This window comes from Podospora pseudocomata, chromosome 5, assembly GCF_035222375.1.
Source record: "Podospora pseudocomata strain CBS 415.72m chromosome 5, whole genome shotgun sequence".
In the NCBI taxonomy this organism is placed as follows: domain Eukaryota; kingdom Fungi; phylum Ascomycota; class Sordariomycetes; order Sordariales; family Podosporaceae; genus Podospora; species Podospora pseudocomata.
Genome location: NC_085889.1, coordinates 144,488 through 172,034, shown reverse-complemented (window position 1 = coordinate 172,034; position 27,547 = coordinate 144,488). Strand labels below are relative to the sequence as shown.

General features: G+C 54.7%; 8 protein-coding genes across 8 annotated transcripts; 1 reads left to right on the top strand and 7 right to left on the bottom strand.

Annotated features, from left to right (window-relative positions):
- Positions 1-174: 174 nt before the first annotated feature.
- On the top strand, positions 175-1,934 carry QC762_502670 (uncharacterized protein; the record flags this gene model as incomplete). The annotated part of the gene is made up of 6 exons (XM_062890694.1): positions 175-396; positions 456-597; positions 651-673; positions 749-767; positions 824-943; positions 1,009-1,934. The coding sequence occupies 6 exons, from the start codon at positions 175-177 to the stop codon at positions 1,656-1,658; spliced, it is 1,176 nt and encodes a 391-aa protein (XP_062741471.1). The 3' UTR covers positions 1,659-1,934.
- On the bottom strand, positions 1,931-5,617 carry QC762_502680 (uncharacterized protein; the record flags this gene model as incomplete). The annotated part of the gene is made up of 3 exons (XM_062890695.1): positions 1,931-3,068; positions 3,125-5,309; positions 5,385-5,617. 3 exons carry the CDS (start codon positions 5,615-5,617, stop codon positions 2,307-2,309), a joined length of 3,180 nt encoding a protein of 1,059 aa, XP_062741470.1. The 3' UTR covers positions 1,931-2,306.
- A 1,110-nt stretch (positions 5,618-6,727) lies between these two features.
- On the bottom strand, positions 6,728-9,938 carry OPT6 (oligopeptide transporter 6; the record flags this gene model as incomplete). The annotated part of the gene is made up of 4 exons (XM_062890696.1): positions 9,629-9,938; positions 8,962-9,502; positions 8,715-8,908; positions 6,728-8,659 (listed from the first exon to the last, which is right to left on the bottom strand). The coding sequence occupies exons 1-4, from the start codon at positions 9,926-9,928 to the stop codon at positions 6,728-6,730; spliced, it is 2,967 nt and encodes a 988-aa protein (XP_062741469.1). The 5' UTR covers positions 9,929-9,938.
- A 270-nt stretch (positions 9,939-10,208) lies between these two features.
- QC762_502700 (uncharacterized protein) lies at positions 10,209-11,527 on the bottom strand. The gene is made up of 3 exons (XM_062890697.1): positions 11,305-11,527; positions 10,747-11,235; positions 10,209-10,677 (listed from the first exon to the last, which is right to left on the bottom strand). Exons 1-3 carry the CDS (start codon positions 11,383-11,385, stop codon positions 10,462-10,464), a joined length of 786 nt encoding a protein of 261 aa, XP_062741468.1. The 5' UTR covers positions 11,386-11,527; the 3' UTR covers positions 10,209-10,461.
- A 713-nt stretch (positions 11,528-12,240) lies between these two features.
- On the bottom strand, positions 12,241-12,873 carry QC762_502705 (uncharacterized protein; the record flags this gene model as incomplete). The annotated part of the gene is made up of 2 exons (XM_062890698.1): positions 12,241-12,568; positions 12,641-12,873. The coding sequence occupies 2 exons, from the start codon at positions 12,871-12,873 to the stop codon at positions 12,241-12,243; spliced, it is 561 nt and encodes a 186-aa protein (XP_062741467.1).
- Positions 12,874-14,076: 1,203 nt separating this feature from the next.
- On the bottom strand, positions 14,077-15,749 carry QC762_502710 (uncharacterized protein; the record flags this gene model as incomplete). The annotated part of the gene is made up of 4 exons (XM_062890699.1): positions 14,077-14,195; positions 14,259-14,939; positions 15,012-15,245; positions 15,323-15,749. 4 exons carry the CDS (start codon positions 15,747-15,749, stop codon positions 14,077-14,079), a joined length of 1,461 nt encoding a protein of 486 aa, XP_062741466.1.
- An 803-nt stretch (positions 15,750-16,552) lies between these two features.
- On the bottom strand, positions 16,553-17,686 carry QC762_502720 (uncharacterized protein; the record flags this gene model as incomplete). The annotated part of the gene is made up of 1 exon (XM_062890700.1): positions 16,553-17,686. One exon carries the CDS (start codon positions 17,684-17,686, stop codon positions 16,553-16,555), a length of 1,134 nt encoding a protein of 377 aa, XP_062741465.1.
- A 294-nt stretch (positions 17,687-17,980) lies between these two features.
- QC762_502730 (uncharacterized protein) lies at positions 17,981-27,287 on the bottom strand. The gene is made up of 7 exons (XM_062890701.1): positions 25,568-27,287; positions 25,436-25,495; positions 25,248-25,363; positions 20,879-25,180; positions 19,800-20,813; positions 18,184-19,735; positions 17,981-18,147 (listed from the first exon to the last, which is right to left on the bottom strand). The coding sequence occupies exons 1-6, from the start codon at positions 25,943-25,945 to the stop codon at positions 18,433-18,435; spliced, it is 7,173 nt and encodes a 2,390-aa protein (XP_062741464.1). The 5' UTR covers positions 25,946-27,287; the 3' UTR covers positions 17,981-18,147; positions 18,184-18,432.
- Positions 27,288-27,547: the final 260 nt, after the last annotated feature.

Genomic DNA, 27,547 nt, shown 5'->3' with positions numbered 1-27,547 from the left:
AGTGTCTCGGGACACACGCCTGGCCATCAAACACGCCTGGCTTCTTTTCCCGTTGCCGGAGCTGCTCTTCTCTGTGATCTTCCCGACTTCAAGCTCCAGCTTTCCCACCATCTCCATTGTATTTCTGCGTGTTGCGTGCCTGGTGGGGACACCCTTGTACACTTCAACAGCAAAATGGCCAACGATGCGGAGAACAACAAGCTAACAGCAACGGCCCCCGACACAAACCCCGCCACACCTGCCGACGCCGCCCCGACCAGTCCCGCAAAAGAGCCATCATCGGCTTCGAGCCCAACGGCAACCACCTTCCCACCGGCTCGGGACGATGCGCCCGTGAGCACCGCCGCCGCCGCCGCCGTTGTCACCATTGCCGAGGCAGAGGAGCTCCAACCAGATGTAATCCCATCAGGCGCTCCGGGGGGGGGTACGGGATGCTGACGCAACCAACTGCACAGGACTCAGATGAGGTTGACTCCGTTTTTGATGACGGAGATTCCGCCATTGCCAGTCTTCACTCATCCACCACTTCTCTTCGCGACGAATTGATCCTGCAGGTTAAGGAACATGGCAGGCAATACCAGGGTTACCTGGAAGCGAGTGAGTGTGACGTGCATCCGAACCGTCTTGATCGTTCAGCTAACCAAATTCAGAGTATGTCCTTCCAATGGACGAGGTAGGATTCGCCGTCACCAACCAACATGTCTCAAACAAGCAAACACCATAGCTGACTGTGATCTCACACATCTAGCAAGAGCTAGAACGATTGGGTATGAACATCATCAGGCCGCAAACCAGGCACTGTTGGCTAACCCAGCTGCGACAGACTTCCAATGTCACTTGGTCTGGCTCACCCTGGACAAGCAGCACAGCACTGCCCCTATTCAGAACATTCAACGGGCCCTGGATGTGGGATGTGGCACAGGCATCTGGGCGATAGAGTTCGGTGTGTTTCTTCATGTTGCGTTACGGAGCACACCAGTGTACTGAGTGTACTGACACCATGTTTAGCTGATGAGCATCCCGAAGCAGAGGTGCTCGGCGTTGACCTTGCTCCGGTGCAGCCTCAGTGCGTCCCCCCAAACCTCATCTTTGAAGTCGACGACCTCGAGCAACCGTGGAACTTCACCCAGCGCTTCGACTACATCCACTGCCAGCTCATGATCGGCGCCTTCCAGGACTGGCCCAAATTCTTCCGCCAGTCTCGCGAGTTCCTTGCCGGCCCTAACAGCTACACCGAGGTTCACGACATCGACTTCTTCATCCGCTGCGACGACGGCACCCTCCCTCCCGACTCACCCCTGGCGAAGTGGCACGAGCTGATGCACGATGCCGCCAACAAAGCTGGGTTTCCCCTGGACGCCATCAACAGAGTGCCGGACATGATGGCCGAGGCAGGGTACGTGGACATCGTGGCCAGGCAGGTCAAGTGGCCGATCAACACATGGCCTAGAGATCCAAAGCACAAGGAGCTGGGGAAGTGGGCCCACGAGAATTTCAGCTGGGGGTGTGAGAGCATGAGCTTGGCTCTGTTTACCAGGGTGCTTAGATGGTCGGCGGATGAGGTGAGGATCTTTATGGCCTCGGTCAGAAAAGATTTGAGGGATAGGAGGTTGCACGCTTATTGGAATTTCTGGGTCGTGTATGGACGGAGGGGTTAGCGCTGTGTTTGCAGGCTGGTTTGTTGGATGTCAATGGTTGAACACCACGGGGCTGGGACTGTCAAGTGAGCATCAAAAATTCCGGAGTGAATTGCTGTTTTCGTTGTTCTATACCACCTTGTACTTGTTTGGGAGTTTCTGTGCTGGGATTTGAGTGGTCGATCTCTACCTACCATAGATACGGGTAGTGTACTGCTAGTAGATCTTTTGAATTGAGCGTGTAATTGCTATTGGAGATTCTTGGTCACACAGCGTGTGATGGGTATGCAGGCAGACAAGACGCAAGTACGCTCTGACAATGCGTCAGGCAAAGAGTGTGTCCGAGTTGGGCGGTCATGGCTATGTAAAAAGACCAGATTCTGAAGAAGAAAAATTGAAGAAAAAAATAGACAAAAACTATCGCCACACCTCATTCAAGCCTCTGGCTGCAAACTCAACAAGAGGTGATCCAAAACACAGCCCAAAAGCCAAACACACTCAGATACATATCTCCGGACTGGTTACCGGGAGAGGCCTCGTGAGATTTTTCTCGTCATGATCGTCATCCAACCAACATTTCGTAAATCATCCCGTGTTACCCAACATCATTCAACGTGCGTAGGTATCCAGCATCAGCAGCCACATACCCCCAACCAACAATAAGCCACCTCAGGCAGCCTCAACCCCAACCACGGCCTTCTTGTTCCGCACCCCCGCCAGTCTCCTCCTCTTTCCAGCCTTCCACGCCTCAACAATCAAGATGTAGGCCGCCACACAAGCAGCCACGATGCCCCACTCCCAAGTGATGGCCTCGTGCTTGAACACGGTCCGGTTCACGACGGGGAGGTAGACGAGCGGGAAGCAAATGACGAAGCCAGCGGACACGGCTCCGAACAGGAACTTGTTCTGCCAGATGGTCTTGAACACCGACAACGGACCGGAATACTTTTCTGGATGCATGTTGAAGAGCGATCGGGTGAAGTGCTTCGACTCCCAAGCAGTGACCAGCAGCAGGAACGTCAAGGTGGCAAAGGTGGTGGCTCTGGCTCTAAAGGCAAGGTCGCAAGCGGGCGAGTAGTCCGAGTTGCACAGCTCGCCCAGACCGTCGGGGCCAGAGACGCCGTAGGCCACCGAGGTGAAGGCTGCGAGACAGAGCCCGCCCATGGCGGTGCCGTAGACGAACTTGTCGATGATGAGCTCCTTGGTGAAGATGCCGACGGCCAGGTCGTGGGGCGGGCGCTGCATGACATCCGGCTGGGCATCTTCCAGGCCGAGGCCGAGGGCCAAGAAGGAAGACGTGACGAGGTTGGCCCAGAGGATTTCCAGCGGCGACAAGGGGAAGACGGAGACGCCCTTGTTGTCTTTGAAGGCGAGACCGATGAGAAGTAGGATGACCTGGGCGATGTTGGAAATGAGTAGATGGAGGAGGAACTGTGGTTACTACCGTCAGCATGTTTCCATTGATGAGAATGAGCAGAGAGAAATACCTTTTGAATATTGTCAAAAAGACGACGGCCTTCCTCCACGGCAGTGACGATACTGGCAAAGTTATCGTCGGTGAGAACCATGTCGGCCGCTTCTTTGGCCACGTCACTGCCGTTCAGACCCATGGCAATGCCAACATCACTGATCTTGAGGGCGGGGGAATCGTTGACACCATCACCGGTCATGACACAAAAGGCCTTGCGACGATGCATGGCTTCCACCATCCTGACCTTGGTGGTAGGACTGCATCTGGCAAGGACCAGGGGCAAAGAAGGCATGGCGTCGATTTCGGCTTCGGTCAGGGCGTCAAATGCGCTGGCAACCATGATGCTGTTGGGAGATGAAGCCGCCGCAGAAGGGTCCCGAGACAAGATGCCGATCTCGTAGGCGATGGCGGTGGCGGTCTTGACGTGGTCGCCAGTAAGCATGTGGACCGTGATGCCTGCTTCCTTGCACTTGGCCACCGCGGCAGCCGACTCGACACGAGGAGGATCATAGAGACCAGCCAGGCCCAAGAAGACGAGGTCGCACTCGACCGTGTTTCTCTCGGGGAGGCCGTTGTTACTCTGTTCCGAACCCTCTTTGGGCTCGACAGAGAAAAGCGAGGCGTCGACAGGTTTCCGAGCGACGCAGAGAACACGGAGACCTAGTGCTGCCAAAGCCTCGGCTCTGGTGACAATCTCGGCCTTGAGCGCGTCCGAGGCGTTCATCAGAGGCAGGATGGCCTCGATGGCACCCTTGGTGTAAGCGTATGCAGAGGCGCTGTCTGCGTCGTCTGAGCCGTCGGCGCGGCAGACGACCGTCATTCTCTTGCACGACGAGTCGAAGGGGTACTCGGCCAACAATCCGTGGCTGCCCCCCGCCGTGAGCTGAGGCTTGCCAGAGTCGAATCTCATGGCAAGAACCTGCAGCGCGATCTCGGTGGGCTCACCGATGGCCGTGTAAGGGCCAGCGACGTCAGCCTTGGTGACGGCCGAGTTGTTGCACAGGGCGACTGTCTCGAGGAATGAGGTAAGCTGAGCGGGCGTCTTCCTCTCCTTCTCGGAGAGGACCCAGTCAACGTCACCCACGCGGACGTCTCCGCTCGTGGGGTCAAAGGGGTGGTTGGTGTTTTGAATGGTGATCTCGGTGCCGTCAGCCAGCCAGACGCTCTTGGCCACCATCTTGCCCTGCGTCAGTGTGCCCGTCTTGTCCGAGCACACGTTGGTCACTCCGCCCACGGCCTCGAGGGCGGCGAGCTTGCGAATCACTACATTGCCCTTGGCCATGGCACGAGTGCCGAGGGCCGTGGCAATGGTGAGCACAGCAATGAGAGATTCGGGAATGACGGCAACAGCCACGCAGATTCCGTAGATGAGGACCTCATCGTCGATGTTGAACTTGCTGACAGAGAAGACAATGATGGCCAGCATGATGGCGAGACCGAAAAGGAGAAGAGCAAACTTGCTCAGCGTGACCTGGAGAGGGGTGCCGTCGAGGCCGAGGATAACACGCAAGCCGTTCCGGAATTTCGTCCAGATCTTCTTGACCATGCTGCTGTCCTCATCGACAGTCTTGCCCCTGGTGGTCCGAAGGAGCTCGGCAATCTTGCCGACCTCTGTGTTCATGGCCGTGGCAGTAACAAGACCCATGGCGCGGCCGCGGGTGACAGTGCTGGCCGAATACACCATGTTGGTGCGGTCACCAAGAGGAACATCACGGTCCTTGAGGATGAGCTCGGCATGCTTGCTGACGGGGAGAGATTCGCCCGTCAACAGTGCCTCATCGGTGGACAAGTTGATGCTGCTTACGAGGCGCAGATCTGCCGGGACGACATCTCCAACGCCGAGGCGGACAAGGTCGCCGGGGACCAGAAGCTCGGCCTTGATAGACTCGGTCTGGCCGGACCGGACAACCTTGCACGTGGGCGCAGACAAGGCATACAGAGCCTGAATGGTCTGCTCGGCACGGTAATCCTGGACAAAGCCAACGACGATGTTCAGCAGAATGACGGCGGCAATGACGCCGCCCTCGATGTGGTCGTCGATGGCAAAGGAGAGGATCATGGTGATGACGAGGACAAGTGTCAAACTATTGGACACCTGTCTTAGGAGAATCGTCCACAGGGATAGCCCCTTAGCACCCTCAACCTTGTTAGGGCCATACTGCTGCAGGCGACGGGCAGCCTCGGTATTGTCGAGTCCATTTCTGGGGGGGGTGGGTTAGTGGCCTTGAGAGAGGAGAAAAAAGGGGGAAGCACAAGACAACAGAAAGTACACATACTGGCTGTCGGTCTCGAGGAGAGAGGAGACATCGGGGACGGTGAGGGTATGAGCCGACTCGGGGGTGAAGCCCGGGAGAGTCGGGGTGCTGTCAGCGGAGACGGTGCCGGCAGTACGGACGGTGCCGGCGAGGGTGGGGGATGACGCCGAAGCGGAAGTGTTTTTGGAACTCTTTAGGCCACGTATAGGAGGTTCCGTCTGGCCCTCGACGTCAAGGTCGTTCTCTGTCCCCATTCAATAAAAGTGATTTCTGGATTGATGTTCCAGCGAAGTGACAATGCACAAGGGAAAGAAGAGAAGAATTCCAGAAGATAAAAGGAAGTCGGGAAGGGGGCGAAGAGCATGGGGTTTATGACAAATGATGCCGGTCCGTTCCAAGACATGCAACTGCACCCTTGCTGGATCTCTCTCAACAAGAAGCAGCACGAGGCAAGGGATCAATGGATCATTGCCCCAGGGGCAATGGGGGATCAGATCTGACGGTGACGGTCCACGGAACACGCTTCTTCCCATGCCATCCACGCCATTCACGCCACGCCAACAACGAGGAACAAGGCTAACGCCGAGCGCTTGGAACCTGCTTGGGACCGCTGGGACAACGTCGGCCAAGGGCTGGAGAAGGGGGAGCAGCCCAATCACAGACTTCCGAATCACCACGGAGAGTGGGGCACCGTCTTGGCCCTTGTGATTCTCTGCACCGTTCGTGGCTGTGCTCAATGAATGGAAGCTGGTGCCGACCGCCGGACGTACCCTGTTGGTCACTGGTCACCTGCTATCTTTGTTGCTTCATATCAGTTGCTGTCCCTGTTCCGTCGGTATGCACCTAACCGGTATCTCCTGTATCCACCACCCAGGCAGTGTTGTTTTTGCCTCCTGAAGACGAAAAAGAAGACACTGGCTGATTCTCTATAATCTCTGTTGTCATCCACCAGAGGTAACCCATCTATACCATTTGATGAACAACTGGCTGATGATGGGATCAATCTTGGGTATTTATCCCGTAGCAAACACATTCCTGTCAAGAACGACGCCAAGCCCGTTATCAATCACCGGCCCCGCACCGGCACTCGAGCCGTCTGCCGGATGGTGACGCGTGGTGACTGTGCTCATTGGCCCCTCTGGTCCAGACCCAACCACACTTATTCTTATTACTGGAGGAAGGCCGACGCGATGTTCCATACGCTCAATGTTACTAATTGAAGCGAAGCTCACGACTACTTACACGCTCATTATGTACGGGATTCCATGTCGGGTTGAAATGTGGACTGTCGCAACTGGAGGCCTCGCCAACTCGTGCCAACAGCCTCACTCTCAACATCAAGATCAGCAGATCTAAAGACTACACTACGGGAACTGGCCCCGCTCCGGTCCAAAGTACCCCTTCTCGGGAATCGGCAGGATCCCCACACTCTTCCCGTCCATGCCGGCGTGGCTGACCCGATTCCCCCACCAATCCAGCTTCACGGGGTGGTATCCCACAGCAAAGAACATGATGAGGGCGCTGATGGCGACGCCTGCCGTCAACGAGGCAGAAAGCACGTAATTGTACTTTTCCCACCATGCCAGCCGGTATTTTGGCAGCAGGTACATGAAAATGAAACTCAGGATGAACCCGGGCGTCTTGTAGCTCAGATTGGACGGCGCCCAGTGTTGGAATCCGTGGATGATCAACACGGGGTTCAACCACAACAGGCTGGCCACGAAAGGAAAGATTGTCCTGTCAAGCTGCGCAAATGTCCTTGGCCTCAGTCTTCCCCGCAGTCTTTCTTTGATGCCGGGCAGGTATTTCGGCCCGTATCCCTGCCCGACCAGAAACACTACCGCAATGCCCGTCCCGATCAAGAAGCACCACTTGAACATCGGATACATGGCACCAAACATCCTCTCGCTGCCCAGCAATCCCCACATCAAGCTGCTGGCATACAGCGGTGCACCGTCAGCAGCACAGGTGAACCTGCTCGGCTGGTCCGGCTCGCACAAGCCCTTCACGTTCTCCATGATGAAGTTTTGGGTCGAAACCGCAACAAAACAGGTGATGATGATCGTCCCAATCTGGCTCCTAAACACGGCTCTCGGCGGGATCTTGACATAGTGGGCCATCTTTTGATCTTGCACATAGTTGTCTCCGTAACCGGCCAACGCCCAGCTGCCCAAGGTTTGCGCAAACAAGAAAGCATTGGGGTTCCCGGGCAGAAGATACCCCGTCAGCACCTGTATCAGACTCCCAAGCCCCAGGTTGGTCCCCGTGGTGGCCGACAACAGAGATAGCGGGACGGCAAAGATGATGTTGATGCCTATCATGAGGAAAACAAGCCACACAGGTGTTTCCAGTGGATATATCCTCAAGAAAATCACCGACACGACAATGGCCGCCACCAAAATGAAGATGAACCACCAGTCTGGCACCTCGGCGTACCGGCTCATCAGCCTCGAATGGACATCCATCGCCCCTTCATAGTTCCCTTTCCCCCTTCTCAGCCCCTGGTAAAAGTCAACATAGGCCTTGCCCACCGTCGTCCACTGGTTGACCATGATGTACAAGAAATACACTGGGTAAAACGCGAAGTTGGCTCCGACAGTCAGGATGTATCCGGCAGAGTAGAACGGCGGGGAGTAGGTTTGGTACTTCTGCTCGTCGAGCTTGTTGTCTGCTGAGATGACATTCTGCACACGGTACGGTTTCCCATCGTTGGCAAAGGCCGAGCTGGAGTTGATGGGGAGGTAGGCAGAGTGATTCATGTTGTTGTAAAAGATGGCCAGGATGACTGCCGCTCCGAGCCAAGCGGAGCACCATTCAGTTGCTGTGGCGAAGAAAGGGTTGGCGAGGGCGGCAAAGGAAGATGTAGCAATGTTCCAGTCAAAAGTGGTGATTGGGTTAAAGAGACCTAACCCAAGAGATGAGCCAGTCAAAATGGCCAAAGTCAAGTTCTCGGGAGCAATCCAGGTCATCCAGTTGAAGGTGGAGAGGGCTGTGAAAAGATAACCCGGCAGCCAGTAGTAGATCGCCATGGATACCGTGCAGACGTAGAAGAAGTTGTACCGGGATATGGTCCAACCGTGAATGTTCTCTTTGGGCTCTGGCCTGGTCAATGCTCGATTCATGGCAATGGTGGGAAGGATGGTGGGCCAGAGGGCTTTGACAGGATATACTGAGAACCGGCGGAGATATCCTGCAAAACCCATCCCCATGAGCTGAACGAACAGGGTCAGCATGAGCTGGTAGCCATAGTTGACAAAGCTCTGGCCGTAGAAAATGGGCATCTTCTGGACGAGGATCTGTATTTATCAGCATCATTTTAGAGAGGCGAATATAGAAAAAGAGTCAACGCACCATCCCATACGAATTGGTGGTATAAATAGCGATGTTGTAGGTAATCGTCGCAAACATTTGCTCTTTGAACGTCCACGGCCCCGGATTGAGCGAGTGTCTCGTCCCAAACACCGTGAATCCCCAGTCCGGAAGGACATACTCGAGGACCTTTGCACACGGGTACAAAAGAATCTGAATAACACTCCCACTAAGAGCTGCCCGTGTCTGTCAGCCCCATGTCCTTTGATAAGTGAAGGCCAACACGTACTGATGCTCGGAAATCTCGAGTTGAAAAACGTCGCCATAAAGGTCCCAATCACAGCCCACGATATACCCAGAAAGTAAGCCCTAATGGTCTCTACGGGGGTGGAGTCATTGTCAGTCAGTTCAGCCACAGCTCTAACCCCCGGATAGGGGCTGGACCAGCGCATCATGACAGCATCGATTCTGAGATCTCGCTCATAAAAGTCGCCGTACTCTTTCGGGCTCTCTTTCACCAGTCTCTGCATTCTTGTCCGCATGACAGTGGGAAAGTTCCAGTCATCGGCGTGGAAAGTAAGCGATTCACGGATGATGGCCAGGGCCTCTTCCGTTGACATGGCGTTGATTTTGGAGAGGATGTGCTCGTATTCGCCATTTGGTGCCAATTCCTCGAGCAGAGAGTGCGGGATCTGGTCCGTGATGTTCTCTGGCTCCTGGCCATCGTGTGTTTCCCTTTCGTAGGGCTTGGCAGGTGTTTTTTCAGGGTCTCGATCGGATGACCTCGTTTCGTGACTCGAGATGATTCCGATCCCGTCAGGATCGACAGCCTCGGGTTTTTCTGCCATGCTTTCTGTAGTCGAACTCGAGAATTAGGAACAATTGGCTACCAAAACGCTCCTCCACCCTCACTGTACTCGAAGGAGAATCGTTGAAAGGCAATGGGCTTATCAGACATTGTACGGCCGATATGCAATGCCGCCGAATGCCGGCATCCGGGATACGAGGAGGTCCAGATACTGCCGTGTTTGCTTCTCGGCTATGTGTGTCCGACGTTGCATGATGTCCTCCTCTCCTCCCACGGCAGACCCCCAGGTGATACAGTCTGCATGGAAGCAACATGAGGTGCGGGGATTGCGAAAATCGAGACGGGAATAGATGAACTGACATTTGGTGGGTTGAGTGAGAAGGGAGCGCAGATCTACCGGCATAATGAGTTTCCTGAATTGGAAGGCAGCAAGCCGATGCCACAACATTGGTGAGCATGCATTGCTAGCTAGGTGGCTCGGTGGAAGGGTAGGTAGGCACTCGCAACTGAATTTGAGGGAACTGAAGTGGGGAAGCTGTAGCACAGACTGCATAGGTAGGGTGTCTTGTGTTGAACAGCCATTACACGTGAAACTTTAGCGTCTGAACTATCATAAACTGGCCTTCGAAGATGGTCAATAGGCCAGTTGATAGCAATAAAAATGCTTTGAAATTTTGATTAAAAGTCTTAAAAGAGAAGATACCTGGTGGTCGAAAGGCCTTGAAACATGATCAAAAGGCGTGTGAATTACCAAATCTTTAAGTCCTCAACATGTAACGCAATGTCCACACGTATCCATTCCCATGCATGTTGATATCGCTGCTCAGACTATGTAATCAGATCCATTCAATATTTATGCAACCATGTGTCCATCCAAAAAGCAGCAAGAAATAAGAGGATAAAGGGGGCAAATAGGGGCAAACAGGGGTAGTAACAAAACCGAACCGTCCATAAAGTGGGCCCATCCCCAGACACACTACCTTATTCTGACTTGGGAACAGCATATAGAGCCCTCAGCTTGCCGTTCCTGTCAACTGATCCAAACTTCCTAAGATCAGTATAAACCCACCAGAACACATTCCGATACAGAAACTTGACAGGGCCCGGTGCAGCAGGCCAGTCCAGCCATCTATCGTCCTCGAAGTGGATGTCCAGATTGGCAAAACACCACAACATGCCAGGCATTCCAAGTGCTTTCTATGACCCCCTTTGATTAGCCGCCAGTCGATCGCCAAAGAGAAGGTCGGTATATGAGAAGGCACAAACCATCGAACTCTCCCCTTCCTCCCCCATGATCCTCTCAATCGCCTCCGCCATCTTTCTTCCCTCTCCATCCACCTCTCTCAACCTCTGCAACGTAGGGATTTCATCCCGCAGATGCTCAACGAGACTTTTCCCAAATACATCAATCATCTGCGCTACCCTCTTACCGTCATACTCCTGTTTATCCGCCAGAACACCATTAATGTAATCATCCAGATCGTGTAGCCCTTTCTTGAACACGCCGTGTTGATGGACATTCGTCTCCATGATTCCCACCACCCCCGACAACCTCTCTACCTCTGGAAAGAAATGTGTCTCCTCGCCGTGGTGATGGACGTGAATCAGGTTGGTGAAAGCCGCAATGTACCGGCAAAAGGGTTTTACGTCGGGAGCTGTGATGTGTGGAGCTTGAAGATAGATGGAATTAAGGCCGCGGATCATGAGATTGTGCGCATTGGCCATTTCCGAGGCGGCACGGTCGAAGCTGTCCACCTGTACATGCAGTTGAAGTGTGAATAGCGTGTTTCGTTAGGGGTGATCAGATGATGGAGGTGGTCCAACCTTTGCATGCGGGTCTTGTTTCGCTGCAAACACAGGAGTCTGGATAAGGGGGAATGGGTGGTCTGCATAGACTGGTGCCATGGTTGCTTTGTTTTCAGCTGGCGGTGATAGTGAAGAGATTACTGGGCACAGATTCCAAGCCCACAGTGTTGACAAGCACAGTAGCAAAGGTTGATCAATTATATGCCGTTAGACAACAAATCGCTACCTGAGCTGGGGAATCGAAGTGTTTTATCTACCTCGATCTTCACAGCAACTTCCACCCCGAGCATCCAAACGCGGACACCAACGCGATTCGTACAATGAATTCCGTGCCCCCAGAATGTGAGATGGCGCAGCACCAGCCAGCCACCACATACATCTGAATCAGGGTATCTAGCTCGTAGAAAATCCAGTTTCTACTGGTCCATCGACGCCACAACAGCCCTAAATCTCTGTCCTGGCATTCTGGGAGCCTAATCTGGCACTAGCGTTCATGAATTTAACTCTGCATTCATTATCTCCTTGAAAAGTCCAGACCATCTTTGACAGATGTGATCCTGTTCTTTGTGTGGGCCCTGCGTTCCCCCACCTCTGGCCCTTCAAGCTCCACAACAGCACCAGTACCATCCTGACTAGATAGGTAGCCTACGGGAGGTAATTCTCTGATGGGATACAAATTGCTTACTCTCCCTGGTTGTGTAACAGAATGGTATGAATAATAATCATTGTATTGCTCGGTAAACCCTTCTCTTTTATAACGCTGACACAAGTTACCTTACTTACCGATCTATCATCTTCGCTTTGCAGCTTCGTCGTGAGCCAAGGACCCAATTCTACCAGGTACTCTCACTGAGACCTCTTCATCTTCGCTTCTTGCCTTTCTTCTTATTAGCCTTCTTGCCCTTATTCTTTTTCTTTCCATGGCCGATGATCACTTCCTCGCTCTCTGAACCATCAATCCGACTCGACATCTGGTCCACCTTTGTCATCCTCCTCCTCTACTTTCTTTTCCTCCTCCAATACTTTCTTTTCCTCCTCCAATACTTTCTTTTCCTCCTCCAATACTTTCTTCTCTTCTCCTGCCTTCTTTGCCTTCTCGTCTTCCCACTGTTCCGCTACCTTATTTTTCTCCTTTATGAGCTTTATGTACTCCTCCAGCTTGGCCAGCCCAATGCTTTTCAGGAGGTACATACCAAACGGCAACCTCACAGCCGTGCATTGATAGTGACCCAACATCTGCGACAACTCCTTCCACCAATCTTGATTGCGAATAGGTTTCCACCTTTTCGCTTATCGTCGCCAACCTTTTTCAGCCCATTTCAGCATAGACTCAGTAGCGTGGTGATGGACGTACTGGGACGTCGTGATGATGATGAGTTTCTCCCAACCATCGATCCACCATTGGGCCATATTGTTGCGGTTCAACGGCATCGCAGCCCTTCCTGACACTTGCGTAGGAAAGCAGCTTTCTTTGACAGGGGGACATGACTCTAGCGCAGAAATGACACCGATCAGAGCAGCGCCGTCTTCGTCAATAGCCTGGTAACCATCGAGCTGTTGTACACCATGGAGGCGACGAACGGACATGTTGAGTCCGAGGGTAAGTTCACATGTGTGAAAATGGCCATGTGCTTCGGATGATTGAAATGCACGAATCGGTTCTCAAGCTCCTTGGTGGGATGTTTTTTCGTGGGTTGTATCACGAACAGGTCTTCGCATAGCAGGTTCGGCTCAACCACGTAGTTGGTACCCTGCCAGACATGACCACTTCCGTCGCAATTGTCATGTTCAGCAGCGGTCACTTTGACGTCGTTGTGCTCGCCGACCATATTGTGTACTGCTTTTATTACAGCCTGTCGACTTGGGATTGTACAAAGGTGTGGGTTTACGTGTTGCAATCGCTTCTCCGGAGAGACGTAGTCGTCCCATCTGTGGGCTTCCTGTTCGTTTTGGTACTTGGGGTCTGGCCCCAGGTGGTCGATGGGCTCGATCCGCTGCCCACTTGAGCATGTTTCGAGTAACGTTCTTTCCCAGATATTCCGACTTGGTAATGATGATGCGAACCCAGCCCTCAAGAGACCAGTCACGATACCCAAGTGCGGCAAGCACAGCCTCCATCTCAGCTCAATCCTTGGTGCTCTGATGAACCTGGCCATCTGCGCCCGCATCCTCGCAGAAACAGTAGACCTTGCCAAGTTCGAATGTGTTGAACCGGAAGCCAAGACTCGTCTTGTATGGTTCTGCATCTCCGGAGTTACTATCGAACCCCCAACTTCCCGTGTAGATGGCCATGGTCATGGTATGAACAAAGTCGCTCATGAACGGCCTGGCAAAACAGAAGCGCTGCACATAAACGAGCCCGTTTTCATGGTACACCGGGCGAACCAACCGTGGCTTGAACAATTCTGCAGGTTCCACACCTGCGGGCGGCAGGAAGGAGGTTCCCAGCCATGCCGAAGGGGTCATGGTCACCGGGAAATACACCCGGCCATGGCATATCGAGCGCAATTTGCAACTAGGCGTCTTGGTACAGTTTGATCTCTAAACTCCATGATCGCCGGATGCTCGTACGCATTTCGGTGGCCACGTAGGTTCGCATTCATGATCCTATCATAGCTTTGGAATTTGATGTTTCCCGGTGTTTCCATGACTTTCCCCTGTGTTGGCCGCAGTTGAAGAAGTAGGCGGTTCGAGGTTCAGAGTCCAGGTTCAGAGGACTGCGGGAGAAAACATGCTGCTTTATACATGCTCAAGGTACCTACAACACAATGACGGCAAAAGCTACCTCAGCTAGCACGCACCGACAACATTCCTGGTATCCCTTGGGGTTTGTCCCACTGTTACTACTCCGTCGCCACAATTATAGTACTGATTCATCCACACAACGTCTGATTGCTGATCAAATACCACTATGTATGCATGTGTCAGCTCTGTAGATATTTTGCTGACTCTAAGAAACGGGCAAGACTCACAATAAGCACCCCTGATGAACGTGTCTCCCAGCACATAGTACGTGCTCCCATAATCCGCCGGCTGCACCCCAAGCATGCACCTGCCCGGATAGAGCTGGTAGATGAAATCCTTGTACCGCACATTGATCACCATCGCGCCGCTGTTGAACCCAAAGTCCACCGTCCCCGCCACGTCCCTGTACTTGCAGTCCACAAAGTAATTCCCCTGCGTGTCAATCTCGGCGTTGAACTGCTGCCCTATCACCGCCACGAGGTCCTCCCGGATGTAGCTCAACGTCGAGCCCGTGTCGATCAACGTCGGCATGGAGAACCCCTCCCGAGGTGTGTACAGTTTTCCCGCCTCTTTTGGCTTCGTCAACCCGACGCTGGTGACATTGACCCAGTATTGCACCCATCTCGGATCCTGCTCTTTGACCGGAGGCCAAATGGAGACCGGGACCAGCGGCCCAGCAAACTTCCAGCGGTTGACTCCGCCAAAAATAATCTCGCTGAAGCCGTCGCCGTCGCCGCCGAGACCGAGGCTGAAGATGGGGGCGGATATCATCTTCTGGGAGACCATGAGGTTGAGGACGGAGGGGTAGGGGATGGAATAGGGGTAAGCGTAGCCTAAACCGAGGATGCCGGCGAAGGTGTAGTTGCTGTCGGCTGCTACGGCGAACTGGACTTGGGGGATTTGGAGCACTTTTTAGGGAGTTGTCAGTCTCAAGCATGAGAGTGAGAAGTACCTGTAGAGTTGGGGGAGGTGTGACAGACTTGCAATACTCATCACGTCGCTCCAGTAGCTTCCTCGCACTGCCCCTGTGCCGTAGGTGACGGCAAAGTTGCCACCAATGTGCATGGCGGAGTTTGACTTGGATGGGAAGTAGTTGCCAAACGTCTGGCAGAGGGAATCCGACGCCGACGTGCTGCAGCGGGGGTTGACCCAGAGTTCGTACGAGCCGGTGTCGACGAAGACGCGGACTTTTTGAGGGGGCGTGCCAATGTCCACTATAGAAAGAAGTTTGTGGACTTGTCAGCAGGGGTTGAAATCAGGTGGAAATGGAATTCAAGGGTGGAACACGAACACTGGATGATGTAGGCAATGCCGCCCAGTTCTTCAAGATTGGACCAGCCCCATCTTCTGTCTGCTGCTCGGCGATACAAAGTCGGAGACTGCTGGGTTGGTGGGGATCTCGTTATTCTAGTCAGAGTTGGCGGTGGTCTTGTCGATGATGACGCATGAGTAGGTTGGAAGGGTTGATTTGACTTCAAAGCTGGGGGGTCATTGTGAGGGTCGGTCGGGGGCCCCCAATGCCAGCCCCTTTTTGACTTCCCCTTACTTTTGAACTTCTGTCTCGACACCGGCATGCGCACATAGCCTGGGTCTCTTGTACGCTTCCCTCCGCCCTTGTCACCATCATCGAGTGAATGTTCATTGCTGAGATTAGGAAGACTGGCTCCACGACTGACTGTAAGAAAAAGAGTGGTGTATATGGCGAAGTGAAGCAACATGGTGCTGGTAAAGTTGTCCCAACTGTTCGACGCTGGGGCTTTCCAGTACCCCGACAACTATGATACAGCAACGCCTACCTGGAGGTTCGACGTCAACTAGGTGAGAGGTGAAGATCGTAAAATGTCCGCTGCACACGGCCATGCATGCAACGCTACAAGCAGAGGAGGTATCATGGAATCTCAAATGCAACGATGGGCAGGCAAGCTTTGGGCGTAGGGAAGACGAAGTGAACCACCTATAAAGCCATCATATCTCGTGGAAGAACTAGCCCCGCGCTCCAAATTGCGAGGAGAAACTGTCAGCGGGAGCGCTGACTGCATTGTCACTTCTTCCTGCGGTTAGCTGTTTCAGTTCTCAGCTCGTGAATGGTGATCAGCCCAAGATCTGGGGTAAGACGGGAAGTGGTGCTTTTAACCGATCCGGGGTAAGGCAGACATGATCGCGTCGAAGGATCTGCCGCGCCTGTGATATGCTGAGTGGCGGATAAATACCTAGGTACGGATTACACCCGTCACGACTGCCGTGCAGTCTTTTCAGCTCTTTTGCCGGCGCATATTCCAGTTCGCTTAAGACCCAAGAAAACCGGTGGTCCGGTTCAGGTTACCACTCTAGGTTTGTGCATGTTGCAGTTGGGCGAAGCAACCACTACTCCATATTGATCTGGAGGACTGGATTCGAGCGAAATCCAACAAATATTTGGGTAGTTGAAGAAATCATGTTGAGTTACCGTCTAGTTCCTCATCTCGGGCTTCGTCAAATGCTGTCATACGACAAGAGGCCGATTAGGACATGGTCATGGATGTCAGAGATCCAAGCTCAACAGCCTACCCCCAATTCTGCTCCTCGTCTCGCAGACCACCAGCGCCTCCCCGTGACCGACTCCCAGAATCCCTGGCCATGAACTCCCCTCCTCGAAAACAGTATCAGCCTCCCGACTCCAGTTGATCACTCCATTCCCCAACCCAACCCCTAAAACAGTCTTGATCTTGGCCCCAGAAGGCCATATCCCTTCGTTCCCATCCTCATCTGTCATAAATACCACCGCCACTCCCTCCCTACCAGCCAGAGTCCCAATCTGCGGTGCCCCGGCATTTTTGCCCTCTCCAGATGGCTTGTACACCTCCTGCCTTGACGCCCAGCTCAGTCCCTCGTCGTACGAAACCACCGCCTCAATGCTAAACCTCCCAGGCCCACATCTTGTGGTCTCCAACACCATCACCAGCGCCTCTTTGCCAGAAACTGCATCCTTCATACCGGCAATTCCCACCATTCCATCTCTCAACCCCTCCTCCCCCGTAATCCTCCTCGGCTCCGACCACGTCTCCCCCCCATCCCCACTAACAACCACCATCGTGTCCTGCCTCTGCCCCTGCTCCGCCTCGGCCGAATAATACAACTGCACCTCCTCTCGCCTCCCCACAGGAATCCTTACAAACGGCTCCCACACCCCATCCGAGCCCCCCTTTTCCACCGCCTGGCTCAAATACTCCCAAATCCTCCCCCCATCCCGAGATCGACAAACCGTAATCCGGAACCAGGTCAGCTTATTACCATCTTCACCGCTCAAATCATGGTTCCTAAAAGCAGCCAACACAACCCCCGGCTCCAGCTCAGCAAGAAAACAGTTGTCGCAGTCACCGTGGGAGCGGGTGATTTCCCCCACGACTTCGAACGAACGAGCTTGGTCAACGCTGCGTGATACAACCAGGACTCTCTCCCCGTCAGGGCCAAAGGTGGTGTAGCTCTTGAGGAGGGAGCCGTCGGATAGCTGGCACAAACGGGGGTAGGTCCCTTGCGTGGAAGGGGGGAAGTGGTCCTCGGTGGAGATGTGAAGTTGCGGGAGGGGAGGGGGGCGGTCGTCGTTGTTGCCAGGGTCGTGGTTATCTGCTTGATTCTTCAGGTCGAAGCCGAGCTTGGAGAGGAGGTACCCGGTCATGTTTGGCAAGGAGAGTGGGGATCGAGATGGAAAAAGGCAAAGGGTGACGACTCGTACGTGGCGGGGGTGATGAGTGAGTTCGTTGGAGGGGGAAAATGGTGTAGGAAGAGGGCCGAAAGTAACTCGCTATTTGTAGCCGACTCGGTGACCGTTACTGGGGCTTTGTGCCGGTGTGTGGTTCGTGGTAGGTACGACAACGGGAGCAAACCGGTACGACGACTTGGCCAACGGTTGCTCGCATTTTCTGGCAGGAGCAAGCAAGCACAAGGTGACCCAAGAAGATGGGACATGACGTAGGGGAAATGGAACAACAATACACTTCAGAAAATCATGGATGCTTCGTCAACTATATACACTACAAAGATGTAATTACCGCCAACTATAAATAAAAAGTAAAGGACTGTAAGAAAATGTATGTTATGTCGGACCGAATCTCTAGGCAGTTATGTGTGTGTGTGTGTGTGTGTGTGTGTGTGTGTGTGTGTGTGTGTGTGTCTGTGTGTGTATGTCATCATGTACTTTTTCCCAGCTGGAAACCCATTTCCAACCTCCCATAAGTTTCTTTGACATTGGAATCCGTTTCCGTCTATTACCCTTTCGTCATGGAGAGTGAGAAAATGAAAACCAAAAAACAAAGTCTTCCTTGCACGCCGGCCCGCCCGCCAACCCGACATAAAACACCAACATGGCTGCAACAGCAACAAGACGCACAATAGGCATTACGATAAAGGTAGTATAGCAAAACCTTAGGGCTTCTCAACCTGCTCCTTCCTGAAGAACTTGAAGAACCCAAAGGGGATGATCAGCTGGAATCCCAGACACACCCAGAAGTAAGGACTGGCTGCTCCAGGCATGATGCCCTGGCTGAAGTCAGGGAACGTGGTGTTGGGCGAGAGTGCGTTGGGACTGGTCGCCCGCGCCAGCATGGTGAAAGCACTGCCGATGACCTGGGCGCCCACCAAGACGGTCAGGACGTGCTGTCTGGTCAGCGTGGCCAGCAGCAACATGCCCAACCCGACGCCCTGGATGTTGTCCAAGAGACCCAACCAGAGCCACAGGCAGCGGGAAAGAATGGCTGAGCCGACAGGGCCACCAGCCCACGGGAGGTACCAGCCGATGCCGGATGTGCCCCAGAACTCCTGCGCCCACCGTGGTGCGCAGAGGCCGATGGCGAAGATGGGCAGGAGCCAGGTGTGCTCCTCGCTGAAATGAGAGAAGCCCCACAAGACGAGGGCCCAAAGGCCGACGTAGAAGCCCAAGGCAAGCAAGAAGATACCCCAGCCGGGAACGTGCTGCGTGTTGAACAGGAACTGCCAGCTGCGGCCATAGGGAGCCGACAGCCAGTAGTTTTGGATGATGATCATGACAAAGAACCAGGGGACGACCTTGCGGCGCCAAAGCGAGATCCAGAAACCGGGAATGCTCGCCGGAGATTGCCGGTAAAAGTCAGGGAGACCAACATAAAGCATGGCACCAATGGCCCACATGAGCAGACAGATGGGAATGCCGACGACGATGGCTTGGGGGACCTTGGAAGTGCCGACAAAGATGGTGGATGTGGGATCCAGAGTCGAGACAATGGAGCCCCAGTACCAGAGACCGATGCTGAACACCTGCGCAAAGCCCGACACCACGAGGGCACGAGTGATCCACTGCTTGGTAGGTGCGCCACCTTCGTCACCAAAGTTGAGCGCAAAGGACAGGGCACCGGAGCTGGCGCCAGCGGCATAGAAGCAGGTGGCAGCTTCCTCGAGCTTGTTGGACACGCGCCAGTCGGAAAGCAAGGGCGAAATGCCAATCAACATGAAGGCGAGACCGTAAAAGAACCACGGGGCCGAGAGCGAGTAGACAGACTTGAAGTTTCTCTCGAGTGCCCACCAGATCAACGACGTGGCCAAGTAGGTAGCGGCGACCATGTAGAGCTTTTCTGGCGTTTGGTTGGTTTCGCCTGTGAGGAGGACAATCTGGTACGAGCTGACGGAAATGACTTGCTGGAGGGCGAGGAAGAACGAGTAGATGGGCCAGTCACCGATGCGAATAGACATGATTCTGCACAACAAGGAAGGTTAGTATTGTTATTCATGTTCTCCAGACGGAGGGTGTGTGTCCATACCTCTTGAGACCTGTTGGTGCTCTGTAACCATCGCCCAACAGGAACTCATCGTCCACCATGCCGCCGCCGCCGCCGCCATTGCCTGGTGGGGAGGTCTCGAAGACGGACCTGGCCAGACCGCTGGGGGTCATGCTGCGGTGTCGTTGACGTCCACGGCTGACAACCGACTCGTTTCGCCCACCAAGACCGTTTCTCGACTCGGGCCGGCTGCCAGGGCTGCCGATGTGGGATTCTCTATAACGCCCAAGCTTGGCGTCACGATATCTCGCGAACCACTCCTTTTCGCTTCTCTTGAGGAATGTTTCGATGCACAGCTCGTTGGTCGAGTTGCCGGCGCTCAATGTCTCGAGCATGTCTTCGAACTCGGCATAGTACTCTCCGTTGGTGTCGTTGAAGAACTGGTCTACCTGCTGCAGCTTGAAGTCTTGCCTGTCACCGACGACATCGGGAAGACTGAGAAGACTGCTGTTGCGGTTGGCATTTCCAAAGGCCGGCCGGGGGAGGCTGAGTCCGTTGTCCGATGGGGCGAGTCCTGGGGAGTGCATGCCGTCTTTCTGGGCCCTGATTGCGAAACTGTCAACGCTGACAGTACTACTTTGGGCCGCGGGATTGGCGTACAGTGTGTTTCCATTGATGGAGCTGGCAACCGATTCACGAGGCGAGTTGGACTTCATACCACCTGCCCATGGCGCCGTGGGCGTGGGCAGGGCCTCTGGAGAAGCCAGTCTCGGCGTCATGAGGCCTTGTTCTGGCCCCGGACTTGGGCTGGGGGTGATTCCTGGAGTGTGAGCGCCGCCGGTTGGATCCACGTAAGTGTTCGAGATGTTGCTGGCACGAGACGATGGCCTGGTCCCCATGGGGCTGGGGCTGAGCGCATCAAACTTCTTCTTCTTGGCCTCCTTTTGGTGGATGCGGATGGACTCGCTGTAGAGCTCGTCCAGCTGCTTGAGCCACTGGGCGACGGGGAAACGCTGCTTCGCACTCCACGCTCTCATCATTTGGCGCTTGTTGTGTCTGCAAAGTATCAGGTGTGTCAGTCGTGTTCGTTAGCAAAGGCAGGAACTCTGTGGTCAACTTACTTGCAATCCAGAGCCGAGACAATAGCCTGCCTGAACTGCTGGAGCAAATGGGAGGGGGTCATGGACTCGACAGTGTACCAGAAACCGGGCATCTGACCAAGACCACCAACACGAGCGCCGACACCGAGCGCACCCTTTCTTCCGAACTCGACGGCAACCAGGCCGAAAGGTTCATCACGAGACGGAATCAGGGCGAACTCGGCACCGCTGAAGATGTATGGCGGGAGTTGGGTGAACTCGGGCTTGCTGTAGACCCTCTTGGGATACTTCTTCATCAGCTTTTCCAACTTGAGGGCCGCAAAACGGCCGTACAGATCAATGACGGGGCCGACGCAAATGAGCTGCGTCTTGGGGTACTTCTCCAAAATGCTGGGGAAAATATCAGCAATCAAATCAACACCCTTCTGCAAACTCCAACGCCCGACGAAGACGAAGAGCTCGGCTGTGGGGTCCACTTCAAGGCCAGCCCACTCTTGGGCCTGACGGCGGAGGTCGCCTCTCTTCTCCTCAAAGCTCTGGTCAATCTCGATCTCCTTCGACTGGTTCGAGATATCCTCGTTCGGGTCCCAGTCGGCAGTGTCCGAGGGGTCGGGGTTGGGCAGCTGGCCAATGTTCTTCAAACTCCAGAAGATAGGGTAGCGGGCCAGAGAACGGTCACCGTATTTTCGGGACACACCGACGGCACCAAAGCCACGTTGGTGGATACGGAGGTAGCTCGCACCGGCGTGGAGCAGGTTAAACACGGAACCATACTGGACATAGTCTCTGACCACCTCGGGGGGGAGGTTAAAGACCTCGCAGACTTCCTTCTGCTCCTCAGGTGTGCGCATAGGCCACATACCTTGGAACTCGGCGTTGTGGAGCGAGAGACAGCAGGGGACGGTCTGGGGAAGGAGATACAGAGGGGCAGCGGCACCGTGGTAGTCGTTGATGTGGTAGATGTCGACGGGGAACCGGCGGATGGTTTCGGCAATGCAGGAGTTCCAGGCGGCGTACAGGATGGCCGACTCAATGTCGTCCATGCGCGCGATGTAGGGGTTGGCCTTGGTCTGCTTGCGGAAGATGGGGGCGTCCAGGAGGACGTAGGTGATGTTGTTGACAGTATAGTAGTAGACCTCAATCTCGTACGGCTGGCCCATGACCTGGACGTACATGGGCTCGGCGGCCTGCATGCTGTCAAAGGGATACGTGACATCGCCGACGACCGGAATGACCCAGATGAGGTTCATGTGCTTCAGGGCAGAACCCATGAGCTGGGCCATCACACCGAGACCACCAATCTTGATCTTGATGCCAAAGTCGTCAATGTTGTACTCCATGGTCGCGATCAAGACGGTCCTCTGACCACCGCCGCTACCAAAAGGAACCAAAGCAGCGCTGGGAGGCGGGGGAGGCATGGGGCTCATCTCAACACCACCCTTTCCAAGATTCCGGAAGTCAAGCTTGGACAGGTTGCCCAGCTTGAGCGGGACCCAGCCCTTGGAGCTGAAGCCGGACTTGTTGATCTTGACCTGGTAGAAGCTGTGCATGTAGATCCAGCCTGCAAGCACGGCGAGCAAGACGGGAATGATGGCAAGGAGGATGAAGAGAACCACCTGGATGCCAATGTGACCAGTGGGAATGTACTCGAATCTCCACGTGGCGTCGTTGTAGACGAGCTTGTAGGCGAGCTGCGGTAGGGGGGGGGCCTCGGTGATGTTGATGACGTTTCTGGCCAGACTGCTCGGGGGAAGACGGTCGACGATGCCGTCGTTGTCAATGTCACCGTAGATGAAGCCAACATCGGGCTGGTTGTCGGGATTGATACCCCAAACGTTCAGCTGGAACTCGGCCGGCCACTCATACATGTAGTGCAGCTCCCAGGTGTGGTGGTGAACCAAGTCCATGGAGCCGGGCAAGCCGGCATCATAGCCCCACTTGTTGTACGGACCGTGGATTCGAATGTGTGGGACATGGCGCTCAAAGGTGATGTCGTTGCTGTCGGCGTGCTGGATGAAGCCGGACGAGCCGAGGGGCTTGCTGAAGTACTGAACCTGCAGGTGCTTGCCCTCCCACTTCTGCAGCTCCGTACCTGTCCAGAGAGTGTTGTCTCGGTACATGGCGTCAACTTCTTGGTATGTCTTTTCGGCGTCGTACGGGAACCACTCGCTCCAGATGGAACCGAAGTCGGTGCTGAACCTGAAGTGCGTAGCGCCCGCGGCGCTGTGATTGATGGCCATCCTGTTTCCGTCAAAGTGCAAGAGGGTGCGGGAGTAGTTGGCCGACGATGGAAACACGACCGGGTTGTTTGGCGCCCCAAACCGGATCAAGAAATGATCATTGGCATTGGTGCTGGCAGATCCGTCCTCTCTAGTAGCGTTCCTGACGGACAGCTTGATGATGCCGTCTTGGACATTGGTGAGCTTTCCAGTGATCTTCCAAGTTGACTCGATCGACCCGATGTACTCGCTCTTCTCGGAGGGGGTAAACGTTCCACAGGCATTGTTGTCCCAGGTGATGTCGAGCTTCTTGGGGTTGGCTATGCCCGAGTGGTCCACCGTGAGGACGGCGGTGGTCGATTTCTTGACAGAGTCGCAGTCCATCTCGTGGTTGAACTCGAGGCGAATCGGGATCACGCCGCCCTTGCCGGTGGAATCGATGGACATGTCATGACCGGGTTCAAACTTGGTGATCATGGGGGCCGGCTCGAGCCAGCTGTCCTTGAGCACATACATCTTGAAGCCATAAGGGGGCATGACAATCTTGCTGAGACAGCCCGCATTCTTGGTGCTGTTGCCGAACTCGTTCTTGACAGGAGAAGCCTCGAGAGTGATCTCAGGTCCGTCCTCAAAGACATCCCGAATCTTGGTGCCAGCGTCGAAGGGAGCGATGAAGGCACCCTTGTTGAAGGTATCGGGGTTGCTGCAGTCAAATTCGTAGGTATGGGTCTTGTTGCGGTTGCTGTAGATGAGCCACACAGGCTCTTCGTCCTCGGGTTGCGTGTCGGAGGTCCCCCGGCCAACGCTCCAGATACCAGTCTCGGTGAAGTTTGTGCTACCATCCAGCCAAATCTCCTCGGTTTGCTTGGCGAGAGTCTTGAGGTACCAGCCATGATCGATGCTGCGAAGGTGATCGCGGATGGCAAACATGTGCTTGAAGGTGTTCCGCAGATGGGCCGCAGGATCGCGGTGGTCTCGAGCAACGCCGTCGTCCTGGCAGCCGAGACGGCCCTTCTCGACGGGCCAGCCAATGTACTGCGTGACGTTGAGCTGGAAGCACCCGTGTGCCTTCCATGCTGGCGAGGGGGCCATCGCCTGGCGACCGAAAACGTAGTTGGCAGCCGTACCGTCGAGGGCGTAGAGCGCCTGCTCCTCGCCGTAGTAGATGATGGGCGCGCCGGGGAGCACAAACGTGATGATGAAATAGGCGAGCAACTGACGCTCCATGCCCTGAACAACCGACGGCCAACGGAACACATCCTGATTGGTGGCACCGTAGAGATGACGGGGGTCGAACTTGCCCGTGTTGGCATTGTACATGTCGTTGGTCTTGAGCATCTCGTGCCAGGTCATGACCCAGTCGACAGACAAGTCGAACCCGGCCTGGAGATGGCCACTGAGGCCGAGGAAACGCGTCATGGAACGGTAGATGGAGTAGTGGAAAGCACCGCCGTCGAGGGCACTGTTGCCGGGCTCCCGGACAAAAAGGTCCTGGTTGTTCTTCCAGTCCGAGTCCATGTTCATGGCCTTTTCGGGATGCAAGTTCTCGGCCGCCCCGGGCTCGCGGCCACGGCCAATGTAAATGGATCCAAGCGTGTTGCCGCTCGTGATTTCACCAAAGACGGCAAAGTTGGTCTTGCCAATTTCGGTGGCACACTTGCGCATCGCAGAGCTGAAGGAAGCCTGGGCGTCCACCGTGACCTGGACGGCCTTGTCGATACGGAAAGCGTCAATGTCCAGCGCCCTCACGGCCATGCAAGAAAAGTGTTCAATACGGGCGGCCACAGAAGGATGCCAGTCGCGGAGACGATCCTGCACCGAGGCGAACTTGGCCAGCTGACGCTGCCAATCGGGAAACACACCGAAGGCTTCGATATCACCATACTGGTCAAAGTCACTGTTGTAGCAGCCCTTGAGTCCTGGCGGCTTGATGCGCTTGCCGTCCTCGTACCAGAATTCGGGGTAGTCACATGTTTCGTTGTACTCGTTACCGATGGAGAAGTCGGGGTACACACGATCAGTCTTCCACAGAACCTTGTGTTCTTCGGTCCGGAAAGGCGTCGTCTCGTTGAGGAAGCCCTCGAAACCAATCAGATCACTCATGCTGCCCGGGAGAGACATGTCAGATTTTGCACCACCTCAGCGGAACCACCTGCCGGAAGCAAACTTACGTAGCCATGGTGTTATCGATGATAACCCACATGTTGCGCTCGTGAATTTCATGGATAACCTCCTGCCACTCACGGATGTGTCCAAAGTGCTTATCAAGCATAGTCAAGTCGATGGGCTGGCATGGCCTCGGTCAGTACATCTTCCACTACCACCACACCCAAGATAGGTGAGCTCTAGTTGCACATACCGAGTAGGAGTCGGCACCCCATGGCAAGTTGATGAAGGGAGATCCAGCAATGTAAATGGCCTGTCGTCTGTCAGCACCCTCTGCCCTCTCTTCATTGATGGTCGAACTCCCCGCCCCCGCCGTTCAGCATACCTTGGCACCCATGCCAGCAATGTAGTCGAGAGAGTCCCTCAGTCCTTCGAGATCTCCTCCAAAGCGTAGCTGCGTGCTCATCATGTCGGTCTCGTAGAGGGTGCCGTTGATGTCGTCATTGTTTGGGTCGCCATTGACCCATCGATCTAAAAAGAGAGTGTATACGGGCATCCGCCAGTTTGTGGGGGAGTCCATGTAGGTGTAGTTTTCTGGTCGTAGAGAGACATCGTAGTCATATTCGAGCGGCGTCTTGGCCGACTTCTTCGTGTTGAGGTTCCAGTTCTCTTCATCCTTGTCGTATCTGAGGCCTTGAACGAGTGTGGTGGCCGTAAGGAGGGTGATGAGTAGGGCATTCGAAAAGAACGGAGGGCGGATCATGTTGACCGTCGCTCGCCTCTCATTGGGAGCGACAGTAGGTTTGGAAACGAGAGACAATGCCAAATAAAAAACAAAAGACAAGACAAGACAAAATTCAGCAGTACGACTTTCGAAAACACAACAATACAAAGAAGGACGATGATGGCAACCACCAACAGATTAGAAAGGGAAAAAGATGCGCGCTATCGAAGCCCTCCCCCCCCCCTCCCGACCCCCGGACGGACGAGACACGTTGGACAGGCCAGCCAGCCCTAGCTGTGAACTCCACGACACGACGAAGCCCCATCCGGTCACAGAGGGAGAGAGGCGGGAAAAGGGGGCATGGAAACCCGTGGTCAGACCTTCCAAGTGGAGATCTGGATGCTGGGCGTGGGAGCATCACAGCTGCCACACCTCCCCAGCTCGCGTTGGCCACCCTCGCGCGCGGAAGAATACCGGAGCGCAGATAGGCGGAGCCGCGTCGAGGCCACTCAGCCTATCAGTTGCTTTTGATAGGAATTATCACTTTCGGCATGTTCGCTCGTTGGCTCATCAGCTCTCCTTTTCCCACTTCATCTCGACGGCATCGACATCATTTCGCGGACCCTCGGCCATCTCCTTGGAAAGGCCGTCGAAAGAAAGCAGATGCCGGCATGGCCCCCGTGAGACGGTGAGATGAACATGAAGGCCAAAACAAAAACACAAGTTCTCGACATGAAGAACCCGGCAAGGCAGAGGAGGCTGGTGGGCGGATGTGGATGAATGCAACAGGTGGTGCCTTTCCCAATTTTCCCTTATCCAGGCCTTGGCCGGTGCGACGGTGCACTGCTGCCCCTTTTCTTGGGACGGGCGATAAGGCGGGTTAGACTGGAAGCTTGAGAGGCTTGTCGAGGTTCATGGTGCAAAACTTGTGTCGGCAGGGTGGAGAGTGCCCTGGTTTGTCGCCTCCGACCCTCCATGTCCAGCGCACTGTGACCATTGGGCCCTGGCAGCTTGATTCGATACGAGCGTGCGCAGACAGGGATCGCAGAGGAGGTACCGCGGCAGATTCGATGCGACCCGCTCGATCGGGCTTCGGAAGGCGGAAAAGAAGAAGTCTTTGCGTGCTTGTTCGCGCCTTGCCACGGGCTCTGTCGACTGCCCAGCGCGACGACAAGAAATGTCCCTGCTGCTTTGGTGTCGTTCTGGACCATTGCCCTGGGTTGATGGCACTCACTGGAAGAGAAGGATGTCGTGGATGTCTCTGTGTTGCTGACACTGACAGGCCGAAACGACGAAATGACCGGGATGGAGCCAGCTGTTAGTGGCCTTCGTGTTTCTGCTTCTGCTGCTGGTGCTCCTTTTTTTCTCTGGAGAAGATGTTTCGGTCGGCGGCTTCGAGTTCCTGAAAAGAGTGGTGCGCCAAGAATGAACAAAAGGTCCACACCCCTTCGCTTACCGGTACCTACCTGGCCAATGTTCCGTCATTCGACGCCACACCGCGGCGCGCGCGCGCTGGCATCCCTATCCCGCCTGGCAAGCAGGTCTGCCATCTGGCATACACTAACACCCGACAACGGCTTGGCTCAACGGCAGGATGAGTTAATCCTCTGTGCCTCTTCAACACCGCACGACTCGGAAGCT

What these genes read in the sequence shown, in the direction of transcription:
- QC762_502700 (XM_062890697.1), bottom strand. Translation starts at nt 11,385, where the DNA reads ATGGCACCAGTCTATGCAGACCACCCATTCCCCCTTATCCAGACTCCT. An exon ending in AACAAGACCCGCATGCAAAG is followed by an intron (nt 11,236 to 11,304) that starts GTTGGACCACCT and finishes CTGCATGTACAG; the next exon opens with GTGGACAGCTTCGACCGTGC. An exon ending in AGGAAGGGGAGAGTTCGATG is followed by an intron (nt 10,678 to 10,746) that starts GTTTGTGCCTTC and finishes AGGGGGTCATAG; the next exon opens with AAAGCACTTGGAATGCCTGG.
- QC762_502730 (XM_062890701.1), bottom strand. Translation starts at nt 25,945, where the DNA reads ATGATCCGCCCTCCGTTCTTTTCGAATGCCCTACTCATCACCCTCCTT. An exon ending in ATCGATAACACCATGGCTAC is followed by an intron (nt 25,181 to 25,247) that starts GTAAGTTTGCTT and finishes TCTCCCGGGCAG; the next exon opens with CATGAGTGATCTGATTGGTT. An exon ending in GTCTCGGCTCTGGATTGCAA is followed by an intron (nt 20,814 to 20,878) that starts GTAAGTTGACCA and finishes GATACTTTGCAG; the next exon opens with ACACAACAAGCGCCAAATGA.